The sequence below is a fragment of the Lepidochelys olivacea genome (genome assembly GCF_965140295.1).
Source record: "Lepidochelys olivacea isolate rLepOli2 genome assembly, chromosome: 13".
Lineage (NCBI taxonomy): Eukaryota > Metazoa > Chordata > Testudines > Cheloniidae > Lepidochelys > Lepidochelys olivacea.
Genome location: NC_140423.1, coordinates 2,987,786 through 3,012,273, shown reverse-complemented (window position 1 = coordinate 3,012,273; position 24,488 = coordinate 2,987,786). Strand labels below are relative to the sequence as shown.

The 24,488-nt window shown below is 59.3% G+C and overlaps 2 protein-coding genes across 6 annotated transcripts; both read right to left on the bottom strand.

The window, feature by feature from the left end:
• Positions 1–468: 468 nt before the first annotated feature.
• RBCK1 (RANBP2-type and C3HC4-type zinc finger containing 1) lies at positions 469–15,462 on the bottom strand. Of its 3 annotated transcripts, none has more exons than XM_084646006.1 (13): positions 12,646–15,462; positions 11,558–11,612; positions 10,968–11,112; positions 10,163–10,256; positions 9,640–9,838; positions 9,214–9,365; positions 8,954–9,127; positions 7,009–7,169; positions 4,141–4,252; positions 3,678–3,857; positions 2,755–2,853; positions 2,008–2,151; positions 469–1,444 (listed from the first exon to the last, which is right to left on the bottom strand). In XM_084646006.1, the coding sequence occupies exons 2-13, from the start codon at positions 11,592–11,594 to the stop codon at positions 1,364–1,366; spliced, it is 1,578 nt and encodes a 525-aa protein (XP_084502132.1). In that variant the 5' UTR covers positions 11,595–11,612; positions 12,646–15,462; the 3' UTR covers positions 469–1,363. The 3 variants fall into 3 exon arrangements, with proteins under 3 accessions (XP_084502132.1, XP_084502131.1, XP_084502133.1); XM_084646005.1 differs by lacking the exon at positions 12,646–15,462 and adding an exon at positions 12,061–12,580; XM_084646007.1 differs by lacking the exon at positions 10,968–11,112 and having other exon boundaries at positions 12,646–15,460.
• A 1,066-nt stretch (positions 15,463–16,528) lies between these two features.
• On the bottom strand, positions 16,529–22,847 carry TRIB3 (tribbles pseudokinase 3). Of its 3 annotated transcripts, none has more exons than XM_084646012.1 (4): positions 22,818–22,847; positions 20,646–20,930; positions 19,433–19,725; positions 16,529–18,666 (listed from the first exon to the last, which is right to left on the bottom strand). In XM_084646012.1, the coding sequence occupies exons 1-4, from the start codon at positions 22,830–22,832 to the stop codon at positions 18,177–18,179; spliced, it is 1,083 nt and encodes a 360-aa protein (XP_084502138.1). In that variant the 5' UTR covers positions 22,833–22,847; the 3' UTR covers positions 16,529–18,176. The 3 variants fall into 3 exon arrangements, with proteins under 3 accessions (XP_084502138.1, XP_084502139.1, XP_084502137.1); XM_084646013.1 differs by lacking the exon at positions 22,818–22,847 and adding an exon at positions 22,401–22,811; XM_084646011.1 differs by lacking the exon at positions 22,818–22,847 and having other exon boundaries at positions 20,646–21,990.
• Positions 22,848–24,488: the final 1,641 nt, after the last annotated feature.

Here is a 24,488-nt window from a genome sequence, read left to right as displayed (position 1 = left end):
AAACGCAGCCCACCCCCAGCACAAGAGCAGCTAGTTACCAGCATTCTGCTAGCCAGCAGCTTAGGCCAGGAAGGGAGGCAGACTTCACACCCAAGGAAAAGCCAGGTGGCCAGATCGTGTAAAGGGAAGTGGGATTTACCCATGAATAACCAGGAGCCCAGGCTCTCTCATGCATGGCTCAGGCCCTAGACAGCAGGCTGGGGTAAATCAGCATGGATGGCAATGAAGCGATGCTGATTTGGCAGCTCAGGGGATGTGATGGGGATTCTGTCACAGTGAGACGAATTGCTGACAGACACCAGCCCCTCCCAGTATGAACGAGACACTTATTCCCCAAAGCAGGAGTCATTTGGCCTAGTTTGGGAGTTACGTCTACGACCCACTAATGTGCTGGGGCAGACTAACCCTGCCTCTCAGGAGATGCCATATCTGCATAACCAGGCACAGCACCAATAGGTTGACACAAACTTCTGGACCAAAAGTTGCAGCCCTTTATTGTAAATCCAGGCAGAGGGCAACAAAAGCTGCCTGCTAAGAACCAACACCTGCCCGGTCTGTCCCCGGTGCCCTGGAGCGTGCCATGCCTCGTGCACCCCAGCTGGGCTGGGAGGTTGCTGGGTCCTGCTGCACCAGCTGACTAAAGTGCCAATGGGCTGCAGCGGGCAGGATGGAGGCTGTAACGAGCCAAGTGTAGAGGTGGTTGCCCAGGCAGTCCCCTGGAGCACTCACCAATGTTGCTTCTCTCTGATGGGCTGGACCTTTTTTCTGGCTTGGCCACTTGGGAGATGAGGAGCATCAAAACCCTTTTTCACTAGCTGGCAAAATGGCTAAGGCTGCACTGGTGACCTGTAGGATAGGGGGAACCGTGTTTTCCCTAGGGGATGAGGAAGGGCTCCTTCAGACCTGAGGGCCACTAACGTACCTGCTATCTCCATCAACTAGAGGAGCCAGAGTGTTCCCAGCCTGCTGTTCCAACCCAGCCAGGTCATCTTCTACACAGCTGCTGCAGAGGGACACGTGAAGGGAGCAGCTCATGAGGTAGGCCCCCCCACAACTTGCACAGGGCACTTGGTTCCCAGCAGGGGAGGTCAACCCCCAGCCTTCTCCTAAGTCCGCCTTCAATACATGAAACAGGAACGCTCCGCTCGCCCCACGGCTGCTGATCTGCACAGTCCTTCCCCTAGTGGAGACGTGGGTCTGTGGTGGGCTCTGGGAGCCAGAACCCTATAGGCCTAGCCCCCGGCTGTGGTGGTGTGGTGGGGAGTGTAGCCAGGGGCTCAAGGAGAGCTGTGTTCCCCCCCAACGGGGCTGGGGCACTGCGTAGAAAGCAGCCACCCCATCCTTCCTCTTGGCTCCTGCGTGCTCAGTGGCAGTTCTGACAGCGGGGATGGCAAGGAACGCCGTTCAGCCTGCAGCGGCAGCCACCACTGGTGTCGCCCGGGCCCTGGGGAGAGGAGAGCAGAGGAGAGATGATGCACACACAGGGACTGGAGTCAAACGGTGGACAGGTGGGTAAGAGGCAGTCAGGACGTGGGCCTGGGAGTGAGGCGGTTGGCTAAGCTGCTGGACAGGTGCGGGCAGGGCTGAGTTTGGGGCAGGCTGGAGGCAGGCAAGGCTCTTGGCACTGGAGGGGGGGGAAACATAATGGGGGGAGCACTGGAACTAACTCCCCACTCCGGCAGCCAGCTGAGTTGTGAGCCATGACAGCCCTGGCTGGTTCCTGCACCCCCGCCAGCCACTCCAGCATCCAGAGGGCCAGCTGTGTGCAGCAGCAGCTAGTTATTTAAATGGTCACAATTAGGCTTCAGAGTGAACGACCCTAGTGCATCCAGTGGTTCATGCCTCTCCGAGCATGTGGTTTGGGCTGTGTGCAGACTTGAGAAGGCAGAGCTGCAGGGGCTCGTGTTGGCAGGTCTTTTCAATTCTGGGGCAAGCGATTCTGCAGAACGGAAGGATTCCCAAGGTCGAACCTACAGTCGCACACACTGGTTCATGCTCCAAACCTACCGCTGACCCCCAGCGCGGCCCCTTGGTCACCCAGCAGATCTCCGTGTGACAGACAGTGCAGCGGATCCAGTCACAGCCATCCTTCTTCTGGACAACGATCTTACAGGTAGGACAGTACATGGCCTCCCCTTTCTGGACCATCGTCTGAAAGGAGAGGAGGGCAATGATAACGCACACAGGGGAGCTGATGGCCCCGGCTTCCCTTTCCGACCCTGGATCCCCAGCAATGCCACCGAAGACACTCAGTGGGATTTGCCCTTCGCAGCTGATGGGGCTAGCATCTGGGCTGCCCCGAGCTCAGAATCAGTGGACTGCTTGCTTTACCTGGCTCTCTAAAGCCGATACTCCCTCATTTTGGACCATTGCACCCACAGGGTAGCAGAATGCCCAGGAGCCGAGCCATGCGAGCGCCTATTGGTGCAGTCACATTCCACTGGTCTGGCAGTGGAAAACTGGGTGTTCCCCTATCTCCCACTCTCTACAGCCCCCTCCCCTTCTGCCCGCATCAAGCCCCGCTGTCTGGTCAGTGCATTTCCTAAAGCAGCAGCAATGGCTGAGAATGGTCACGTGACTTTCTTTACCATTAAATCTGCAATGCCTCCCTGGCCACGTTCGGTGCTAGCCTGCAGCCCCTTCCTGTCCATCCATCTCTCCCCCCCACACACACCCGTATCACTGGCATCCCAGTGCCCCGCTGTCTACACATTGCTCTGCCCACAAAAGGGCCAGGCCAGAGTGGGCTCTTACTGTCAGCATCTCGGTGGTCTGCCTGGCAGCCTGGTCGTTCTGAGCCCGGAGCTTGAGGTCGTCCTGATACTCCTTGCAGTTCATGGTCTCGTGAATGGCCTGGGGAGAGCATCCTGCTAGCTCACCAGGCTCTCGCACGCCTCACGCAGCAGCTGCTACGGACTGGCCTTGTTTTCCACCTGCTGCTCCCCCCATAGTACCGAACTCCCAGGCTCAGTGGCCAGCACATGTCACCTCCCCCAGCTACATCAACTGTGCCTAGGGGAACACATCTCCTCCAACACAACCCTGGGGTCACTGAGACGGACTGGACCCTGGGGCCCCCCCTCACACCGCAGGGCAGAGCCCACATACGCATTCCAAGCCTTTTTTGTGGGGCAAGGATACATGACCGGAGTTGAGGGGAAGATCAGAGCGAGCTGGGGCTGGCTCCAGGAGAGGGATGGAGCGCAGGGCAGTGGCGACGGGCTGCTGTTGGCAGAGCTAAGGCCATGGCCCTGTTAGCAGGCTCTAGCTCCCCTCTAGGAATGCGGTTCTCTTTTCTGTCTACTCGTCCCTTGCACTGACCTGTTCCAGACAGAGGCCAAGGGACCATGGCAGGCAGTATGTGACACCGTGGCTCTAGGGCTGCATGGACGTGATGCCAGGCTCATCTAAAGCCCTGGGCAGGCCTTCGCCAGTTCCAGGGGCGGCCATGCTGCGCTAGGATGGAGCAGGGCTCGTGAGCTTGGTCACTGCTGCCACACACAGTTCAAAGGCCCCCAGCTGCTTTAAGGCTGCATCCCCCCTTTCCTGAACACAGCCATGCCCCATGGCACCTGGCTTCGCAGAGCCCAGTGGGCTCTGAACTCCCCTTCCCCCGTTCTGGCCTCTCGGCCTAGGAAGCTGCAAAGATGCTGGGGCGAAGGCAGGTGGCATCTCACCTTGCAGAGCAAGCAGTTCACCTTCTGGCACACGGGGCAGGCAAACTCGTTCACGTCGTCCTCGAAGATGCACCAGCCCCGGCAGTCCGTGGTCTTGCAGTGGTAGCTGGACCGGCTGCGGTTCTCAGCGATGGAGACGCCCAGGTCCAGGAAGTGCTGATATTCAGCAGAGCTCAGGAGCTGTGAGTGGGACCCAACCCTCTCCATCAGCACCGAGACACTTGCCCGTCCCCTGGCAGTGCACTGATAACAGCCCCATCCTCTTCTCCCTGCCCCACATCCCCCTGCTCCCTCGCAAAATAGCTGCCCCAATTCCCCTGCTCTAGCCCAGCCTACAGGACCCAGCCATGCTGGCATGCCATCGCTTTCTTGGGTTGTATCCAGTCTCCGCTGTGCCTACAGCTCCCAACCCACACCTGACTCTGTCCCCTCCTACTCCAGCCCCATGGGCCCTGGCCTGTACCGCTTTGATCTCCCGTTCCAGCAGCTGTCCTGGGCAGGAGTACTTCTCGTCGATGTACGGACAGGGCACCTCGGGCTCCGGGCTATTCAGTATCGTCCCCTTCAGACAGTCCCTGTGAGGAGCCAGGGGTCAGAGGAGACACCAGCAAGACACAAGCACGGGGCAAGCTGCTTGAAGACTGAGCTGGACGGGGTCACCTAGGGGCCAACCTAGGCAGCAGCAGAGCCAGGCCTGAGGTAAGGAGAGGAAATCCCTCCAGCAGACCTGGCCAGGGCAGCATACGCAGCCTGCCTGGGGCCCCCAGTCCCTGGGTGGGTACAGAGGGGATTACAACAGCACAAGAACAGCCCTACTGGGTCAGACCAAAGGTCCACAAGCCCAGTATCCTGTCCTCTGACAGTGGCCAATGGCGGGTGCCCCAAAGGGAATGAGCAGACAGGTTATCAAGTGATCCATGCCCTGTCATCCAACCCCAGATTCTGGCAAACAGAGGCAAGGGACACCATTTCTGCCCATCCTGGCTAATAGCCATTGATGGACCTATCCTCCACGAATCTATCTTGCTCCCTTTTGAACCCTGTTATAGTATTGGCCTTCACGACACCCTCTGGCAAGGAGTTCCAGACGTTGACTGTGCATTGCATGAAAAAATATTTTCTTGTGTTTGTTTTAAACCTGCTACCTATAAACTTCATTTGGTGGTTCCTTGTTCTTGTATTATGAGAAGGAGTAAATAACACTTCCTTATTTACTTTCTCTATACCACTCATGATTTTATAGACCTCTATCATATCCCCCCCTTAGTCACCTCTTTTCCAAGCTGAAAAGTCCTGGTCTTATTAATCTCTCCTCATACGGAAGCTGTTCTATACCCCTAATAATTTTTGTTGCCCTTTTCTGGACCTTTTCCAAATCCAATATATCTTTTTTGAGATGGGGCGACCACATCTGCACACAGTATTCAAGATGTAGGCATACCATGGATTTATAGAGAGGCAATATGATATTTTCTCTCTTATTATCTATCCCTTTCTTAATGATTCCCAGCATTCTGTCTGCTGCTGCACATTGAGTGGATGCTTTCAGAGAACTATCCACAATGACTCCAAGATCTCTTTCTTGAGTGGTAACAGCTAATTTAGACCCCATCATTGTATATATACAGTTAGGATTGTTTTCAAATGTGTGTTACTTTGTATTTATCAACATTAAATTTCATCTGTCATTTTGTTGCCCAGTCTCCCAGTTTTGTGAGATCCTTTTGTAGCTCTTCGCAGACTGCCTGGGACTTAACTATCTTGAGTAGTTTTGTATCATCTGCAAATTTTGCCACCTCACTGTTTACCATTTTTTCCAGATCATTTATGAATATGTTAAATAGGACTGGGCCCAGAACAGACCCCTGGGGGATACCACTATTTACCTCTCTCCATTCCTACCCTGTGTTTCCTATCTTTTAACCAGTTACCAATCCATGAGAGAATCTTCCCTCTTATCCCAGAGACCGCTTATTTTGCGATTGGCTCCTTTCCACCTACCTGCAGACTGGCACCCCAAGTGGGACTGACTTGTACATAAGCTAGCAGCCCAGCCATCAGCTTCCCCTTGTACACAGATCTATACGGTACACAGCACCGGAGGGGGCTCCACTCGCAGATCCTTAGGAGGGAATCTAGTGCTCCCTCACCAGGTCCCTACTGCACTGAAACAAGCTGCCAGCTGATCGAGGGACACTGCCAGGGACTCGGAAGCCTTTGGCTGGGCAGCCCAGCCAGCTAGTGCCTGCCCATCTCCAATCACTCTGGGTGCGGGCTTGTCATGCAGAAGGTTAGTAGCTGCAGGGCACAGGGCTGGAGTTAAAGCCCCTGCAGGTAGGTGGCTAATTGGTGGCACAGGCTGAGGGCTTGGAAGGGGGGTAGCAGAGAAGATGGAGCAGGGTGGTGATGATTGCATCCCTGCTCTGGCACGGGGCCTGTCAGCGCACAGCACACTGTCCCCAGTCCCATTTTCTCCTACTCAGGGGCCAGTTTGAAGCCTTTGGGTCGAGCAGGAGCACAATCCCACCTGGGACTGGGCCCCGTGGGGGTGGATTAAGATGTGATGAACACCTTGGTGGGGGAGGGGCCCTGACACACTGCTTTTCCCTCCCTGCCTCCCTTCCTGCTAGTGGTTCCTGTCTGGCAGAGCCCTGGCTCCCCACAGCTGATGGGATCCCCATAGATTTTTGGGTAGCCCAGGCCAGTCCATCCACCCTACACAGCAGGGCCAGGCTAAGAAGACTAAAGCAAGAGCATAATCTCTTAACAGGATTCAGCCAGGCTAGTTCCTGTCATGCTACCAATCTTTAGCCATATGGGGCACGCTGCCGACGCCCTGTTGGCAAGTATGCCGGGGGAATGCTCTGTCTGTCTTTGCGCTGCCCAGTTGGGCAGCTCTTCCAGCCAGGGGACGTGCAACCAGGTGCTCTAACCCAGAGACAAAAACCAGCTGGCAAAGCCTAGGAGGTTCTGAGGCAGGTAAGGCTCCCAGGGTGGAGGCCAGACAGGGAAGGGGCTGGGGCTCCTGTGCACAGGCCAGCCGGGCAGGAGAAGGGCCGGGGCTCCCGGGGCAGAGGCCGGATGGCTGGGCGGGAGAGGGGCCGGGGCTCCTGGGGTGGAGACCGGATGGGAGAGGAACTGGGGCAGAGGCCAGCCGGGTGGGAGAGGGGCCAGGGCTCCTGGACGCAGTCTGGCCGGGTGGGAGAAGGGCTGGGGTGGAGGCCAGCCGGCTGGGGAGGAGAGGGGCCAGGGCTCACGGGTGCAGGCTAGGCAGGCGGGAGAGGGGCCAGGGCTCACGGGTGCAGGCGGGCCGGGGTTAGGGCCGACCCACCTGCAGAAGGAGTGCAGGCACTCCCGCAGGGTCACCCCCTCTCCAGGCTGCAGGGTCACAAAGCAGATGGGACATTCGATCACTTCATCGGCGGGCACCAGGCTCTGCCCATCCAGCTGCAGGAGGTGCTGGTAGTTCTCAATCTTCTGCTGCTCTGTCACCTTGGCAGAGAGAACAGCCAGTGTCAACAGGAGGGGCTGGCGGGTGGGGCACTTTGCTTACATTTGCTATTAGGAATCTTGACCCCTACGGGGCTGTGCCCTGGCCTCTCTACACCACCCCAGCAGCTCTGTCCAGGGTTGCAGGGACAGTGAAAGGGCCTCCCAGAGCAGTGGCCAGGGAAGGGAAGGAACCTCACCCCAGCCTGCTTTGCGCTCCAGCTGTTCTGGGCTGCCAGTCTGTCCCCTAGAGACGGTTACAGCCTGGGTGTAAGTTAGAGCAGTCCCTGGGCTGCTCTGACTTACCCCAGGAACCAAGCCAGCCCCTTGGCCATGCCACAAGTCTGGAGGCTCAAAGGCAGGAATTAGTGAAGTCTGTTGGCTGGGTAACAATAAGCCAGTGCTCACCTGCTAGGTGGAGAGCCCCATTCAGCGGCAGGCAGCTCAGAGACCCCCCTGAGCTGGGGGGCTACTGTTTCCCCCAACCTATCTCAAACCAGGGCTTGTTTTCAGAATGTCCTTTCAGCCTCCCTCCCTCTCTGTCTGCCTCTGATAAACGGTGCCCAAGGTCAGCCCCACCCCAGCCTGTCCAGCCTGGCCAGTCGGCTGTGGGAGGGGAAGTAATTAGTAACCCAGCAGTGACTTCCAGCCATTGATAGATTTCAGAGCTGTCCAGAAGGGAACTGAGGCCCAGATCACCCAAAGATTTGGGCGCCTCAGCCAATCAATAAGTGACTTGCCCCCAGGGAGGCTGTGACAGGGCCTGGACCCTCAGGCCTGCTCCTTCGGAGTCATTGCAAAAGCTTCATGCAAATAAAGAGAGGGAGAAGGGACTCCGGGAAGGAATCAGCCTCCTCTGCCATCACTGGGTGCCCCCAGCTCTCCCTTGCATGCCCACCCTGTGACGGGAGCTTTCTCAGCCCAGCACGCCCCACGATGCTCCGTTAAAACCAGGAGCAACACGCAGCTGCAGCCTTCGGAGTCCATTGCAGCTGGCCGCTGCAGGCTGCACCTCCCTGCCCTGCACTGGCTCTGTGTGGCTAACAATGGGGCAGGCCCCTCGGCAGCATAGCGTGAAGGCTGGAAAGAGCCTGGAAATGAGGCTCTTCTGGATCTGGTGCAGAGCGCAGCTCCGCTGCTGGCCCCGGCAAGGTCGGGGCGACGGGCCCCACTGCTGGAGATGAGGCACCGCGAGCGCCTGGACCTGCCTGGAGCCAGGAGAGGGGGTGGGCCCCCTGCCTCGCCAGAGCAGGCTGGGAGTAACGGGCCCCCCTCGCAGGCCCCGCTCTCTCACTCCCCAGCCAGCGTGACTCTCCCCTCCCAGCTCAAACGGAGGCCGGTGCTAGCCGCCCCGTGCCTCCCAGCTCAGCAGGGGTGAGGCCAGCATAACTCTGTGCTCCCGAGTCCTCCTGGCACAGGCTAGACAAGCCCCACCCGCCTCGGAGAGAACTGGAGTAGCATGAGGGCAGCTCCCCTGACGAGCGCCCCCTTGGCAGCATGGAACCGTCCCCGGAGCCCTGTGCAGCTGAGCAGCGCTAGCCGGGTGTGCAGCTGGGCCAGAGGAACCGGTGACCTCCATCCCCGCCTCCTGGTCAGTCTCTGCGCACGGGGCCCTGTGCCAAGAGACACCCCAAGGGACCAGCCTAGTGGAGCCAGGGCAGGGTGCTGCACCAGGAGCTGCATTACAATGCTTGCTTATGGCAGGGGGTTGCCTCTAGATAACAGTGCACAAGGCAGGATCTGCCCCAGGATCTGACCCACAGCTCCCCAGCGTCCCAGCCTCCAACCTGTTGGTACTGCCGCATGGCTTCCTCCTCATTCCTCATCCTCGCCAGCTCCTCCTCGTCCGGCTGGTAAGCCACGGGCACCATGTAGTCCTCAGGCCGCTCCTTGCAGCAGATCTCGCAGCCGGGGCGGGTGGGCTTGTTGACATAGGTGCAGCTCGGACAGACCCAGCCGACCTAGGAACAGCCCCGGTGAGAACATGGGAGGTGAAAGAAATGAGCCAGAGGGGGGAGTTGGCACCCTGCTTCTGGGACTCCCTTACCTTGGGGGGTTCAGGGGGAGGGGCGGCTTCCGCCTGCAAGAGCTCATGCCTCAGCTCCTCCATGCACAGGCTGTCCTGCGCCCCTCCAAGCCCCGCATCCACCTGTTCCTGGCTCCCGCGAGGCTGCAGGAGAATGTCGCTGAAGCCCAATTCTAGAGAGAGGCAAGAGGGAGCGAGTTGCTGACAGGAGACGGAACTCCCTGCTGCTCCCACGTGCTCTGGCCATCTCTCAGGAGCCAGCACTTGGTGCAGCCCCGGATTTCAGCGCCTGCTTCTTGCCGTCGCCCTGCAAGGGACGTCTCCTCCTGAGACCCGCGCTAGCCCTCAGCCCCAAGTCCAGCAGTCCCCGCTGCTTCCTGCCCAGTGGAATTCCCCAGCGCCAGGCTCTGCCTTTGGGGCTCCCCTCGGCCGCTCCGCCAGCCTCACCTGCCAGGACTCGGCGCTCCCGCTCCTTCTGGAACGTCTCTTTGCTGAGCTTGGCCTCTTTGGCAGACCTGAGGTAGAGATAGGCCATGTCGCCGTCTCGCTGGATGCCATTGTAGTGCAGGGTCTCCTGGTCTCCGGGGAGCCTCTTGCCCACCACCCACTGCTGAACGCTGGGTGGGAAGCCATAGAGGAGGAATACCTGGGCCAGGAGACACCGAGGGCCTCGTTCAGAACCAGCTGGCCACCAGGTGCTGTTGAGGGCAGTCGCTCAATGACCTTACATGGGCGCCCACCGGCAATAGGTGCCTCATGCGGGAGCCAGCAGATCACGCCACACAAAGCAAGGCAAGCAGAGGGCAGCCCAGGAAGGACAGGCGGGGGGTGTCAGTAAAACGACAGATACTGCAGCCAGCTGGCAGGCTACTTGCTGCCCACGAGGCGGCTGCCGCCTTCAAGGCTGATGCGCGGTCTCCCCCACTCTTTGTGCCATCAGTGCCCCCGGCTCCAGCCCACAGGCCCGTACCATGTCCTTCAGAGAAGCCAAAGTCATATGAGGATTGACTTTCAGGTAGATGGGGACTGTGGTCATCTGGGCGTCCTCCACTCCCACCCACAAGCTGAAAGAAGAGAGGCAGTGAGAGCAGTTCTGGTGTCCCTCCTGCCCTCCCCGAGGTCCTACCGCGAGGTGCGTGCCTGGCTCCCGGCACCTGCCTCAGCCGCTCAGACTCCAGCTCACATGCTCCTGCTTTCTGTCTTTCCCATCCTCCTGCTCACGTGGCCCAAGTCGCCTCCCCCCGGCTGCTGGTCTGGGGAAGGAGCTCGGAAGGGAAACACCGTCGCCTCGTTCTTCCCTACTGAGCCCAGGGCTGGCCCACCTCTTGGTGCCAGACGGCTGCAGACCTGACAAGGGGCTTTGACCCAGGGACCATCAGTGCAACAGGTGCAGCCTCCCCTGCTGGAACCAAAGCCCTAGGTCTTCAGCGTCTCCTGTGGACTAGTCACTAGAGGGGGGCTAAGCCCCATTCCCTCCTGGCCTGGCTACACCTCACACTGGAGCTGCCCGCGGTTTATGGAGTGAAGGAGGCCAGGGCCACAGGAGGGAGACCCAAGAGCTGCAAATGGGGAGCCACCCATTCTGGGGAGAGAGCGGCCATGCCCCAGCCCCCTGCTCCCTAAATCTCCTGCAGTGGAGTCTCTCGGAGCAGTGTCCTAACACCCCTTTTAAAGGGACAGTGACCACGGTTGGCCACCACCCCCATTCCCCTGAGGCCAATGGACAGCACCCACACGGGTGCCCTCCCTGCAGAAGCTGCCCAGCACGTGCTCACCTGATTTCCTTTTTGGGGTAGGCCTCTGGCTTCACCTGCACTGTCACGGGCGCCCGCTGCTCGGCCAGCCAGCCAGCGCACTCCAGTGCCAGCTCCTTGTCCCCTCCCTCGATGGCCTCAGCCAGCTTCAGGGCCAGCTCCTCTGCTACAGACAAGAGACCAGGCTGGGCTGGGCTGGGCCCTACTGGGGGGGTCTCCTGGTTCGGGGCCAGGGCAGGACCTGTTCAAAGAGCCCTGTGGGCTCCATCTAGGGCCTGGCAGGGGAGCTGCTGGGAGCTGTTTGCTGCCCAAGTTGCTAATTACCTTAGATGAGTATCATCATTTAGATTTATGCAAAGATTAAGAGAGGTCCCTCCACGGCTCTGGGGGCCCCCGTCAACAAACTGCCGCCCCAAACTGAGCTGCCTCGCAGAACAATGAATTCCCTTCCCCACACACATCTGCTTTCTCTGCCCGCCACCCTCCATCTCCACCAGCGTGTCCTGCAGCATGCCCACTTAGGGCCATACAGGCCAAACCGCTGTGCACCGGTGGGCATTTCCCTAGGCCCCCACACGGAGGGGCTTCCTCGGATGCCCCAGTGACCCCACCTTTCTTCGTCATCTCCTCCGTGTATTTTGTCCCCATCGCAGCAGAATCCCGGGGCTGTTTAAGGCAAACAGAAGCATGTCAAACCCGGGCTGGGGGAGCGGGGCTGGATGGCTGGGGCACTGGGAGTCCGGTGCAGCCATTGCATCTCCCCGGCAGGGACCCCAGAGCCCAACCACTTAGGGCTCCCTGGGGCTCTGTGCTGGGCTTGGTGTGGCCAGGGCAAGTGAGCCGGGTAGGGCCACCCTGCACCCTCCCTGCACCAGCCTATGCCCGCTTCACTCTCCCCACCCGCACCCTGGAGCTCTCTCTTGTGTTCTCCAGCGCGCATTGCGCCTGGCCCATCCCACTTCCAGGCTACGCTGGGCTAGAGCGATGCCCAGCAGCCCCTGCTCACAAAGCGAGGCGGACGGACCCCAGCAGGCCTGTCCCAGCGCGGACATACAGGCACGGTGGCTGCCTGGCCCTCTTTTTAAAAGTGCTTTCCCAGGGGGCATGTGGGCACCTTTGTTTCCCTGCAGGAGTCAGCCCCGTTAGCTCTTCCCTGGATCAGCCCAGGGGCAGGCTGTGCTTTCGGGACATTGTGCCTCCAGCCCATCCTGGGTCTTGCAGGCCCCACCTGTGCTGGGGTGAGTCCCTGCCCTGCATGCCTCAGACACCGATCCCCGTTACTGCCGGAGCCTGGACGGACAAGAGCAGGAAAGCGCTGACAGCGAGCTAGGCACTGTACAACCCCCAGCAGGCACAATCCCTGCCCCGCTACCTTCCAACCCTTGCCATGTTTGCCAGCCACACGGGGATCAAGCTGGGTCAACACCGGCAGCTCGCTGAGCCAAGGCTCTGCCCCGATCCCAGCCCCCGCGGGCCCATGGAGTAGGAAGCCGGACTCCACGTGTGCCTCTCACAAGGCGGTCAGCAGAGGCTACATGAGCGAGCGATCCCTGCATGTGGCCCCACACAGGCCTGACAGACATGGCAACAGGAAGAGGAACTCAGCAGCAGGGAAGCCCGGCGGGCACAAAAAAACCACCCTGTCAGGCTGGAGGGCAAAAGCCACTCCCCGTGCGTCCCACCTGCCTGGCTCACTTACCTCCCGGAGCCCTGCACCAGGGGCCTGGATTCCAGAGCGCGGCGCTGGGCAGGGGTCAGGGTCAGCTGAGAGCTCACCACTGACTGAAGTGAAAACCGAAAGCAGAAGCAGAGAGATGAGGAAGTGGAGCCAAGGCCTTGAAACAGGGCAGGGCTGAGAGCAGCAGCAACAAAACCTCACGAAGCAGCTGCAGGGGACTCAGAAACCGAAAGTGCAACTCCCCAGCCCTCCCCCGGCAGGGCCCGCTGAGAGGAATCGCTAGGTGCTCCCCGACCCACAGGCTGCGGAGCAGGGGCTCTGACCCTCTCGGCCTCCTAGGGACTCCCATTTACTGGTGAGCCACCCGGGGTGGGCCGTGCCAGGCTTTGAAGCAACGGAAGGGGAGGCCTGCCCTGAAGGCGCCGTCCCAGGGGTTGGCAGGGAGTTGAGGCAGGCTGGGACAGGACTCTGGGAGGTCTAGTGAGATCTGCGGCGCCATCCAGCCCCAGGGTCGCCTTCCATGGAGCTGCAACAAGAGGAAATTCAGTGAAGACAAATGCCAGGTGTAACACTTTGGAAGGAAAAAATCAAATGCCCGCCTACAAAACGGGGCCTAGGTGGTGGTGCTGCTGGAAAGGAGCCGGGGGTCACTGCGGCTCACCAACTGACTGTGAGTCAATGTGATGAAGTTGTGAAAAGGGCTAAAATCCTTCTGGGGTGTATTAACAGGAGTGTCACCCGTAAGGCACGGGAGGTCATTGCCCTGCTCTGCTCGGCACTGGTGAGGCCTCAGCTGGAGTCCTGTGCCCAGTTCTGGTCACCCACTTTGGGAGAGATGTGGACAAATTGGAGAGAGTCCAGAGAAGAGCAACAGAAATGGTAAAAGGTTTAGAAAACCTGACCTGTGAGGACGAGTTAAATACACTGGGCATGTTTCGTCTAGAGACAAGAGACTGAATGAGCGACCTGGTATCAGTCTTCAGAGCTGTTAAGGGCCCTTATAAAGAGGATGGATCAGTTGTTCTCCACCTCCACTGAAGGCGGGACAAAAAGTAAGGGGCATCAGCTGCAGCAAGGGCGGTTTAGGTTAAACGGCTGGAGCATTCGGACTCTAAGGGTGCTTAAGCTCTGGAACAGACAGCCGTGGGAGGCTATGGAATCCCTTTCCTTGGGCAAACCCGTCACGGCTGGTCTAGGTTTACTTGGTCCTGCCGCAGCGCAGGGGCTGGACTGGATGAGCTCTCGGGGTCCCTTCCAGCCCTACATTTCTGTGATTCTATGCTGGGCCTCACGTCAGGGCTTCTCTCCCTTTCCCGTACCGGGCCCCCAGCCCCATGCACACTGAGCCAGGAGTGACAGGCAGGTGGAGAAGCCCTGACTGAGTCTTGGTGTGTTCAGTCCCAGCTCCCAGGGATGTGGCTAGCAAGACAACACTGCGGGCTGGTCGGGCTGGGTCTGTCTGCATAAGGGGGAGCCCCAGGGGCGGGCTGGCTGACTGCTGGAGGAAGCCCTCTGGCTGTATATTTATCTGCGAACAAAGGGAAGTGTGAGTGAGGCAAGGGGACAGGGGTGAACCCAGGACCAGCCCCAGGGAAGCCGGGCAGCAGGGCTCCTCTGTGCCCCCGGCAGGGAGAGGAGACATTGTGCCCTCCCCTAATGAGAGAGGTTACGGCTCAGCAGTGAGCGATTCTGAGAGAGGGCTCTGCAGTCCTGCACCCCGGCCCATCTCCCCTTCCTGCTCAGCTGCACGGCCAGTCTCTGAACCTTCAGCCCTCACCCCGTACCGTGGGCCAAACTCTGCTCTCCTGCAGCCCCAACTGGGGTCTGTTCCTGGGAGCCCCTGAGAGCAGGATGTGGTTCAGTCCTGCACCTAGCCCCACTGCACGGTACCTCTCACCCCAGCACCTCTCCCCTAGTGCCTCCGCTCTGCTTGTGCTTCTGCTTCTCGGCGGGAAGCCCAGAGAGCCCCAGTGCGGCAAAGCTTGGCTTGGAAGCGATCCCCAGCCTCCTCTCCAACCCCCGCGCATCCAGGCCCCGGAGTGGCACGAAACAGCCTCTCAGGAAGCAGCGTCTCCTCATCTCTCTGGGGAAAGGATTAGACCATCCAAGGGGTGAGTGGAATTCCCTTCTGCAGCTTTCACAGCCCGCTGGAGATCGTGAGAACCAGTGACCGAGCTGCCTGCTGTGAACTGGGGAAACCACGCTCCGCGGCAGAACAAGGGGGTCTAAACTGGGCTGATTTCCTTTGCATGGCCCTCCGCTCACCCCCTGGGCCCTCCTGCGCCTGGACCCAGAACCAGCTCTGCCTGACGAGACATGCCAGGGAGACGCCATCCTGCTGAAGCAGTCAGGCCTGGTGTTGGCAGGGGGCAGGTTGTTAGACTCACAAAGAGGTCTCTTCTGGCATGGGGGCATTCCTCTCCTCCTGGCTCCATGGGGAGGAGCTGGCTAGTCACCTTGGGCAGAGATCAGCTGGCTCTGTTGCTACTGAAGAGGGAGTGTTAGATTGGCGATGGAAGGTGTGACGATGTGACTCAGCAGGGAGGGGGGAGTGTTGACCTGGGAATGTGCCCTGGGGAGGGGAGACCTGAGAGCCTGTCACCTGAGCCAGGAGGGGGAGGGGGAGGTAACACCTCTGCCCAGGAATGTGGACGGAGGCTGCAGCAGGGACCCTGCTGGGTGGGTTTAGTTTCAGTTTGGGGCTGGATGGAGGAACACAGGGAACCCCAGGGCTGGGGTCTAAGCTCCCTGCTCCCCCAGAAGGACTTGACTGAGGGGTCCGGGTTGTACCCACAAGCTCTGTTTTGGACTGTGTTCCTGTTGTCCAATAAACCTTCTGTTTTACTGGCTGGCTGAGAGTCTCAGTGAATCCCAGGAAGAGGGGTGCAGGGCCCGGACTCCCCCACACTCCGTGACAGAAGGAACATGCTCTCTCGTACTATGAGCACCGGAATTGCCACAGGCTCAGGACAATGGTCCACTGGGTCCTTTCTCCAGCAGCAGCCAGTCCTAGCTGCTAGAGGAAGGGGTCAGCCCTCCTGTGATGGAGCGCTACAGACTATCCTGTCTCTGGGGAAGTTTCTTTCTGAGCTCTACCACTTTGGGGCTGATATGCCCTGTAACACAAGGGTTTATATCCCTTATGAATAGCTATCCTCTCTGAGGTCCTGAGAAATCCTTGGACTCAGTAACCGTCTAGTAGCAGTGAGTTCCGCATGCTAATCATACATAGTATTTAAAATATTTTCTTTTCGCTGTTTGAAATGCGTCACCTTATTTATTCAGATAGCCCCTGTTCCCCTGTGCTGTCGGAGAACTAGAAGCATCCACTTTCTCTTCTCAGCCTGGTACGTTATTGGATATTTCCTTTCTTATTCAACTCCTCTCTCAAATGACACTCCTAATTTCTCCTCCCTTAGAAAGCTTTCAGATTGTTCCTGCTGCCGTTCGCTAGATGCTAGACGTGTGCCCGCACCGTATGTGAGATACAGAGAGGCAGGGAGGTGACCCGAATGGCGCAGGCCAGCCCTGGACAGGAGGATTTGGACAATGACATTACAATATTTGCAGGATTATTCTCACTCCCTTTCAACTTACATTCAAACGTCTTGTTTGCTTTTTTGGCCCCTGTCATTTGTTGAGCAGATGTTTTTACTGACCCGGTCACAATGATGGCCAGGGTTTTTTTCTGAGCAGATACAATTAATTCGGATCCTGGCCACATAGATGACTTAATCTAAATACAAGTCCTAGAGGTGGTGCCAGACCAGGAACACTTTATCCAAATCCCCATGATCTGCATGGGCTGGTTCACACGGAATCAGGAGCCTTTGCAAAGCCAAACCAGAGGCCATCTCTGCTGCACCAGGGGCACAGAAATTCCAAGCAGCACACAGGAAGGAGCCAGTGTTACAAACCTTTTATTTGTCAAAAGACAGAAAAATAGACACATGGTGCTGTGTACAAACGAGTCTTGGCCTGGGCCCTGTCGTGTCAACACATGGTCGGGGTATAACACGCACGCTACGAATGCACAGCCCCGGGAGAGGCGAGGCCCCGGGTCTGTGCTGGGAGAGCGGCAGGTGCCCGGCTGGGCTAAGCCGGGTGGAGCAGGCAGGTCTATTCTGCGCACGCCGGCCGCTCCCCAGAAACCAGTTGCCTCACAACTCCCTGAGATACGTATGGTCAGAGTTCTGGGCTGCTGCCAGCCCCCCACCCCCTGGCCCAAGGGGATGGGGCAGGACTGACCTGCCACAGGCTCCTGGGGTGGAGCAAAGGGCAGGGTTGATCCAGGACAGGGTCCCCAGTGGGGAGGTTACAGAGCAAAGTCAGCCTGTTGCAGTCACAGGACAAGACTGGGGTGAGGGGGGGCAGGCTGCATGGCACAATAGTGCAAAGACCTCATAGCACCCCCACCCTGCCGGGGCTCACTCTCTGCCCCCCCCCCCCCGGGGGGAGTGAACTGCTTGGACAGGGGCTTTATTTGCTCATTGCTAGGAGCCCAAGAGCTGTGCCTGGCAAATGGGGCAGGCTGTAGCCGCCCTCCCTGCCCCACCCCAGCATAGTGTGCCCCCTGCCCCTCTGCTTCAGGGGGAGCACTGCATGCTGGGACTTGTAGTCTGCATGGGCTACAGCTACACAGGGAAGGAGAGGTGGCTGTGGGCACCCCACAGGGCTCCACAGGCTACATCCAGCTCTTGGGCTCTGATCTGACATGACCTTGGAACCCTCCCCACCCCCATCTTGTTCTCGCTCCCACCCAGCGGCATCCCTCTCTACCTCACCAGACGGCAGCCCCTTCTCTGCTCTGCCCATTAGCGTCTCTACCCTCCAAGCTCCACGGAGCCACGGCCCTGGCTGCTGCAAAGGTCAGTTCCCAGGTGACACAAGACAAGGAGCTCCTCAAACGCCCTCCCATGCCTGCTGTCCTGCTGCCCTCTGGGAAAGGCCCCCACACACACACTTCAGGAAGCTGGTATCAAAGCTCAGCCCCCTCTGCACCCATCCTGCTCCTACACAGACACAAAGACTGGTGCAGAACCCAGAGACGCCAGGGCCTGCCTCAGTTCCCTGGCCACTCCCTGCCTCCGGAACCCTATGTCTGGGAATGGGAATCGCACCATCCCTCTGGGAGGGCACTGCTGGTGATCAGAGTCTGAACAAGTTCTTTGGCACAAGTAAGTGGGAGCCCCCTAGACCAGGGCACGCTGGAAGCAGGAGCCCCCTAGACCAGGGCACGCTGGAAGCTTGTTCCCATTTAGTCCTGTCTGCCCTGAATCGCCGTGTCAGGCTAAGGCACTTTCCTGCTCTGCAGGATTCAGACACGTGCCTGGACAACCGCAGCTCCCCCTCTGAGGCTCTTGGGTTTGCAAGTCTTGGCTCTGGGCCCTGCTGGGGCCGCCAAAGGCACAGCATTACCCGGATCTGAGCAGCAACCCCCCTTAGACAAACAGTCACCAGCCCCAGCTCGCCTGGGGCATCCGACAGTCTAAGGTTCCCTGGGGGCATGGAGGGCCCCTTCGCTAATGCATCCTTGGGGATCCTCTGAATGCTTAACTGTGCAGATCTTCCTCCTCCTCCTCCTCCTCCTCCTGACTCCAGGTGTCTGGCACAACTTGCTCCAGCCCCTGCTCCCCAGAGGGGTTTGTGCACGAGTCCTCGGAGGCAGCACCACCGCTCGCTAGCCAGGGGTGGAGCAAAATCTCACGGGCCGTCAGTCTCTCAGACGGGGTCTTCCGCAGGAGGCATCGGACAAGGCACCTGGCCTTGGGGGAGAGGCCATCCGGGATGGAGAAGACCCCCCGGCGGATCTTGCTGAAGAGCATGGCAGGCTCAGTGTCCTGGAAGGGGTATCGCCCCACCAGCATGGTGTAGAGCACCACACCCAGGCTCCACACGTCAGCCGCCTTCCCTGAGTAAGAGTTCTTGGAGCTGAGGATCTCCGGGCCCACGTATGCCGGGCAGCCATGCTTGTCCGACAGAGAGTCATCTGGGCCGCTCAGAAGACAGGCGTCCTCCAGGTTCTCCAGCACCAGCTTTGTCCTGCAGAGAAAGAGGGAAAGCCCCAAGTAAATCAACAGCTGCAATCCAACTGTGCTAGGTAGGTAGGCCACAGAGCTAGACCCCAGAAGTCCGGACTCCCAGACAGCAGCTCTCAGCATGAGACAATGGTACTGCCCCAGAGAACTAGGTGGGAACTAACTTCTTAAGTGACCAAGACAGGGAGGGATTGGAGGGAGGTGCAATCGGAGAAGGCTTTAGAGCTAAGCCCTGGCGACTCTGCAAGGATGCAAAGGTCTGAATTCCCTGCAGCACAAGCAGACCTCTGTGGAGCTATGCAAGGAATAGGGCCCAGAACGAAAGCTGAAGCCAGAATGACCCTGAGCTACACCCTAGGGGTCTGTTAGCTCACTGCCATGCCGCTGTGATCAGTGGCCCTGTGGACACAAAACACAAGGCCCCAGGAGCTTCCGCAATGTGCAGGGGGTACGTGGGCTCAGCCTGGCTGAAGAAGCAGGTTTCGAATGGAAGTGGGGCTCAGGAACCCCACCCTCCACTAGCACTGATAAACTGCTGTCTCTCTTCCCCTGGCTTTCCTGGGGTCAGACAGCCGGCGTCCCAGCAAGGCTGCTGCAGCCGCACACATGGAGAGCTCATTCCAGAGCTTTGGCTGGGCTCTGCACAACAACCGTATTGACGAGGAAAATGGCACTGGGCTCCCATGCATTGGACCCAGGAGTCCTGCTCCCAATCAAGCCCGCTGCGGGGCCCCTGATACTGAAGAATTAAGCTGGACGCCAGCCCTCACCTCTCCCTGTCCACGAAGAGGAACTTGCGGAGTTTCAGGTCTCGGAGGATGACCCCATGGTCATGGCAGTGGGCGACCGCTTCGGCCATCTGCTGGAAGAGCCCAGCGGCCTCTCTCTCGGGTAGCCGCTTCCGGCAGCGGACGTGGCTGTGCATGTCACCTCTGCCAGGCTGGAAGAAGATGTAGACATTCTGGTCCCCTTGGATCACCTCAGCAACCTGGGCCACGTTGGGGTGGGGCGAGAGGTGCCCGTAGGGGGCCATCGTCTCTGGGTAACTCCTTGCCGGATAAACCTAAAAGAGGAACGACACTAGGCATGAGGAAAGCATCCCGGAAAGAAAGGCAAGGGGATGGTGCGGGCCAGGCCGTGCACAGGCCTCAAGACAATCGCTCCCTCCTGTCTACAGTCCTGCTGCCACAAGGGATCTAGGGCTCCGTCTAAGTGGGGGCAGGAGGTCTCCGATCTGCCCATACCTCACTCTCCTGTGCCATGCTGTTCAAGTGTTCTTAAAAAGAACAGGAGGTCTTGTGGCACCTTAGAGACTAACCAATTTATTTGAGCATTAGCTTTCGCGAGCTACAGCTCGCTTCGTCGGATGCAGACTACTAACACGGCTGCTACTCTGAAAAGGGTTCCTAAATTTCACAATGTAGCCACCAGGGGGCAGCACTGCTTAGGAGGAATGTGAGGAGCAAGGAGAGGGGAGGCATGGACCAGGAACCCACTACCCTTGTTCGGGTCTCATATCTTCCCTGCCCAGCATCAGAGGACGCATGCCCGTCCGTCCCCTGTCCACTCGTGGAAGTCCAATTCTCTCCCACGCCCAACAGGCTGAAAGGGGGAGCTGATAAACCTGAGGGGGACCCCAGATGGGGATGGAGAAACTTTCCAAACAAACCTCTTGCCAATGCTGTTCTCTGCAGCCAGAGCCCATGCGGGCCCTGAGGCTCACCTGCCCTTTACCAGTCGAACAGACCAGTGCCAGAGGGGCTGGCACAGGCGGCCCCAGAAAGCCTGGCACACCACTGCACAGGTGTCCCCAGAGAGCTGCCCCCAGGGGACTCCCCACAGCGGGCATCTCCACCAGCGCATGAAGTGCCACGGCATTTCCCCAGAAACCATCTGAATCTCACAGACTTCCCCAGGGCACAATCTCCAGGAACACTGGGCTCCGTTTCCTCGCAGAGACTGGCACCAGAAACCCTGCTGTACCTTGCAGCTGTACTCCGTCTCCGTGTGCGTGTGCACAGCCCTGTAAGAGTGGCCCTCTTCCCTGGGCTCCAGAAGGATGTACGGTCCAATCCGCAAGACCCTGGAGTCCTGGTCCACGGTACAAGGTGGCTGTGCAAGGGGCTGCAGGCATGGGGTGAGTCCTGACACTGGACCCAACCGGGGACGCTTGGGCTTTGAGGCCTCTGAGTCAGGGATATCCTCGAAGTCCAGCCGTTTCTTCCTGAGTGGAGACGCCACAGGGATCACCTGAACGTTTCGACTCATCTGCAGAACGAGACGACGGAAGGGCTGCATCAAGATGCAGCTGCAGTGCGACACCAGTCGCTTCAAGAAAGACAAGCCAGGAAACCCCTGCTCTGTCGGCACCTCCATCTGCTTCGTACAGAGCTGCTCTGGCAGCTCAGGTTTGTTCTCCAGCATGCGGAGAGCAGCCCCAGCTCCTGGTCCATACAGACATCTACCGGGTGGGGCTCCTACGTGCCATGCGCTGTAGTTAGCCCTTGGTTTCCAGTTTCACAGCCTTAAGTATTCCGCTGGAATCAGATGCAGCATTAGTACGACAGTCTGCACAAACCCGGGCCAGAAGCACCTGCTTCAACTCCCCGAGAAGGACATTTGTGCCTCCCTGCTCCCAAGGAAGGCCTAGGCATTCAGAACAGCTGGCTCTGATTAACTGTAATTACTACAGTGAATGGAAGAAAGCCCTAAGTTAAGCCTGAGTTCACCCAAAGCCGAGGGAGAAGTATTTCTGTCGAAAACTTGCCACCCACTGACGTCCTGTCCAAAGCAGTAACGGCCCCAGCCAGCCAGCACCAGCGGGTACGTGTCTGAGGAGGATGTGTGCGTACATTCACGGCTGATGATGTAATGATACGGTCTCACAGTGTAATAATGGTGAGTGTGTGTCATGATAGCATGGGTTTGTCTCTCCCCTAGTGTAACAATAGTGAGTGCATGTGTCATAGTGTAACAATGACGGGTGAGTGTGTGTGTGTGTCAGAGTCATGACAATGTCTCTCTCTGTGTAATCAGGATGAGTGTGTGTGTTTAATAGGGCAATAAGGGGGCTGGGTGCATGTGTGTGTCTCCATGTGATAACGGTGGTGAGTGCATGTCAGTGTCATGATAGCGAGCCTGTGTGTGTCTCACAGTACAACAATGGTGGTGTGTGTCTGCTGATGGTGGGGGGTGAGCCTGAAGAAAGCCCCCCCCATCCAGCTGTGAGCCCCCCCCAGCAGCCAGGCGAGCCCGGCAGCCTGCACCGGGCCTTGCCTGCTCAAGGGGGCAGCCTGGCGCCGTTCTCCACCCTCCCAGCCAGCGCTGCACAGTCCTGCTGCGGCTGCCGCTTAGTCACTGCTACCCCACGGCTGCCGACGGGGGGCCGGGCACCCCCCCTCCCCGCAGCGCCGGGCACCCCCCCTCCCCGCAGCGCCGGGCACCCCCCCACACAACACTGGACACACATATCCCCCTACACCGGGCACCCCCCTTCCCGGCAACACCAGGCACACACACCCATAACACTGGGCACCCCGAGCCGGGCACCCCCCTGCTCCCCAACACCGGGCAGTCGCCCCCCCCCGGCCCAGGCCAGCCAAACACACCCTCGCTCCTACCCCGTGCGCGCTGCCCCGAGGCCAGGGGCACCCGGGGCGGCTCCCCGCAAAGCCCGGCCGAGTGGAACCGGAGCGCGCCCCGAGGGGGACCCCCGCCCCGGGGAGCAGGGCGCCGTACCTTCGGGGGGCGGGCGGGGGAGAGGCTCGGGACTGGCTGCCGGTCGGGAGCGATCCCCGCAGGCCGATCCCGGAGGATCCTGCTCCCGGAGTCTCAGACGCCCCGATCCGCCATTGTCCCGGGCTGCTCTGCTCCGGGGGTCCTGCCCCGAGCCCCGGCCGGGGGGCGATCGATGGGCAGCGGCTAGTCTCCGTGCGGCTGCGGCGGGCGCTTTGTTCGCGGGACTCGCTCCGATTGCGCCGGGGAGGCTCACATCGCCCGGCCCCCTGGCTCCGAGTCCCAGATCCCGGCGGGTGATGTAAACCAGAGCTAATCTTAGCTTCCCCCACCCGCCCCCGTGCCGCGCTGCCGCGCTCCTCTCCCGGCGCCTTCCCTCCGGCTCCCTCCTGCTCCCGGCGCGGCTGATGCTGAACTCACTCCGGATTGCAACATGCCCCGGCCGCAGGCCCGCCCCTCCGCTTTCCCTGCCGTGACGACACGCGGAGGTTCACACTCGCACTCAGCCCTCCGCCGGGTGGAATTGCGCCACTCCCAGGCTCGAATTACTCAAACCCGCGTCCGGATTGCACTCTGATTACACAGGCCCTGGCGGCTCCCCCCGGCTCCTGGAATCGGAGGGGCACCCCCAGCTCTGGCTAGCGTGTTCCCGGCCTGCTGTGTGGCCCGGTTTGTGTATCTAGCACCGCGGGCCGCCAGCTGTTCGAGCAGCGGATTGGAGGCTGGTTTCAAAGCAAAATGTCTGGGATGGTGCGAGTCGGGGCCTCCAGAAAACTCTGTGCCGGGGGGAGACAGGGCCATGTGGGCCCACAGCACTGCCCTATATACAGGCAGACTCAGTATATTCCAGCCCAGAAATTCAGAAGTAATCCCCTCCCTGCCCCTCCTTCTGCACCTATGCAAAATGAGCTTAAATGTGAATGCCCCCCCCCCCTTCCCCATTGCCCTGCACTTGGCACAGTAGCCTTGCACCAGTGCGAACAGCAATGGCGGACTGCTGGTCGGCCTGCACCCACTTGTGGAACTGACTCCCCAAAGCCAAGGGCAGTGAGGAGACAGGTCTCGTGAGACGCTTCCATGCAGCAGCAGATAATAGTCCTGCACCTGAGGGGTCTCCGAGTCCATTTGCACGTCCGGTTATCCTGATTGTGCCCCCCTCACCACCGCGCTAAACGTGTGCGCCAAACTGGGCCTGTGATTCTCCAGCTGCAACCCGGAAAGCGGGTCCTGGGCCCCTGGAGGCCGTGCACTGGCCTGCCCCTGCCCCTTGCACCTCCTCTGCCTACCCCTAGCCACTGGATGTTGGCAGGGCGGACTCAGGGGCTGCTCATGCCACCCCCGCAGGTGAAGCAGGGAAGGGTGTGAGCAGTGGCGTTATCCGGCCAGCAGCGCACCTGGCTGACAAGCGCTGCATATCGGGGGAAGGGGAGGCCTGGCTCCAAGGAGCTGCCCAATTCATGCCCCAGCGCGGAGCAGCTGAAGGAGAATCAGAGCAGGCACATCCCACCAGGCCCCGTCTTTCCCTTTCTAATCATTTTCCAGGCTTGCCACCTGGCAAAGCCACCGGAGCCCCGAGCTTCTGCTCCCAGCCAGCCTCCCAGATCCCAGCCTTCCGCTTTAGTTGTGCTGACATGCCGTAATCCCCATGGCGAGCCGGCCCGGCAGTGGTGCAAGTCACTGTTTATGGCACTACCCTAGGGCATAGGTTGCTGAAACTTGTTCATGGCCCGTTTATCCCGGTTGTTCTTGTGCCAGCTTTGCCCTTTAGCTTAAATGGCTCTTCACACTCCTGGTGTTCAGGCCGGATGTATTTGGAGAGAACGGTCAGATCCCCGCTCGGCCTTCATTTTGCTAGGCGAACCAAGCCAAGCTCTTAGTCTTCTCTCAGACCATAGGCCTCCAATCCCCTGACCATCCCAGGAGCACCTGCCCCAGTCTGAATTCGTCTTGCTTGAACATGGGGGCCCAAGGCTGTAGACAGGGGTCCAGCTGAGGCAGAATGCATCGACCCGGATTGGAATCTGGCCAGAATGCCAGAGCAAACCCTCTAAGTTTCGCTGAGAGTCTTGTTGGGAGGGATTTTTAAGAACC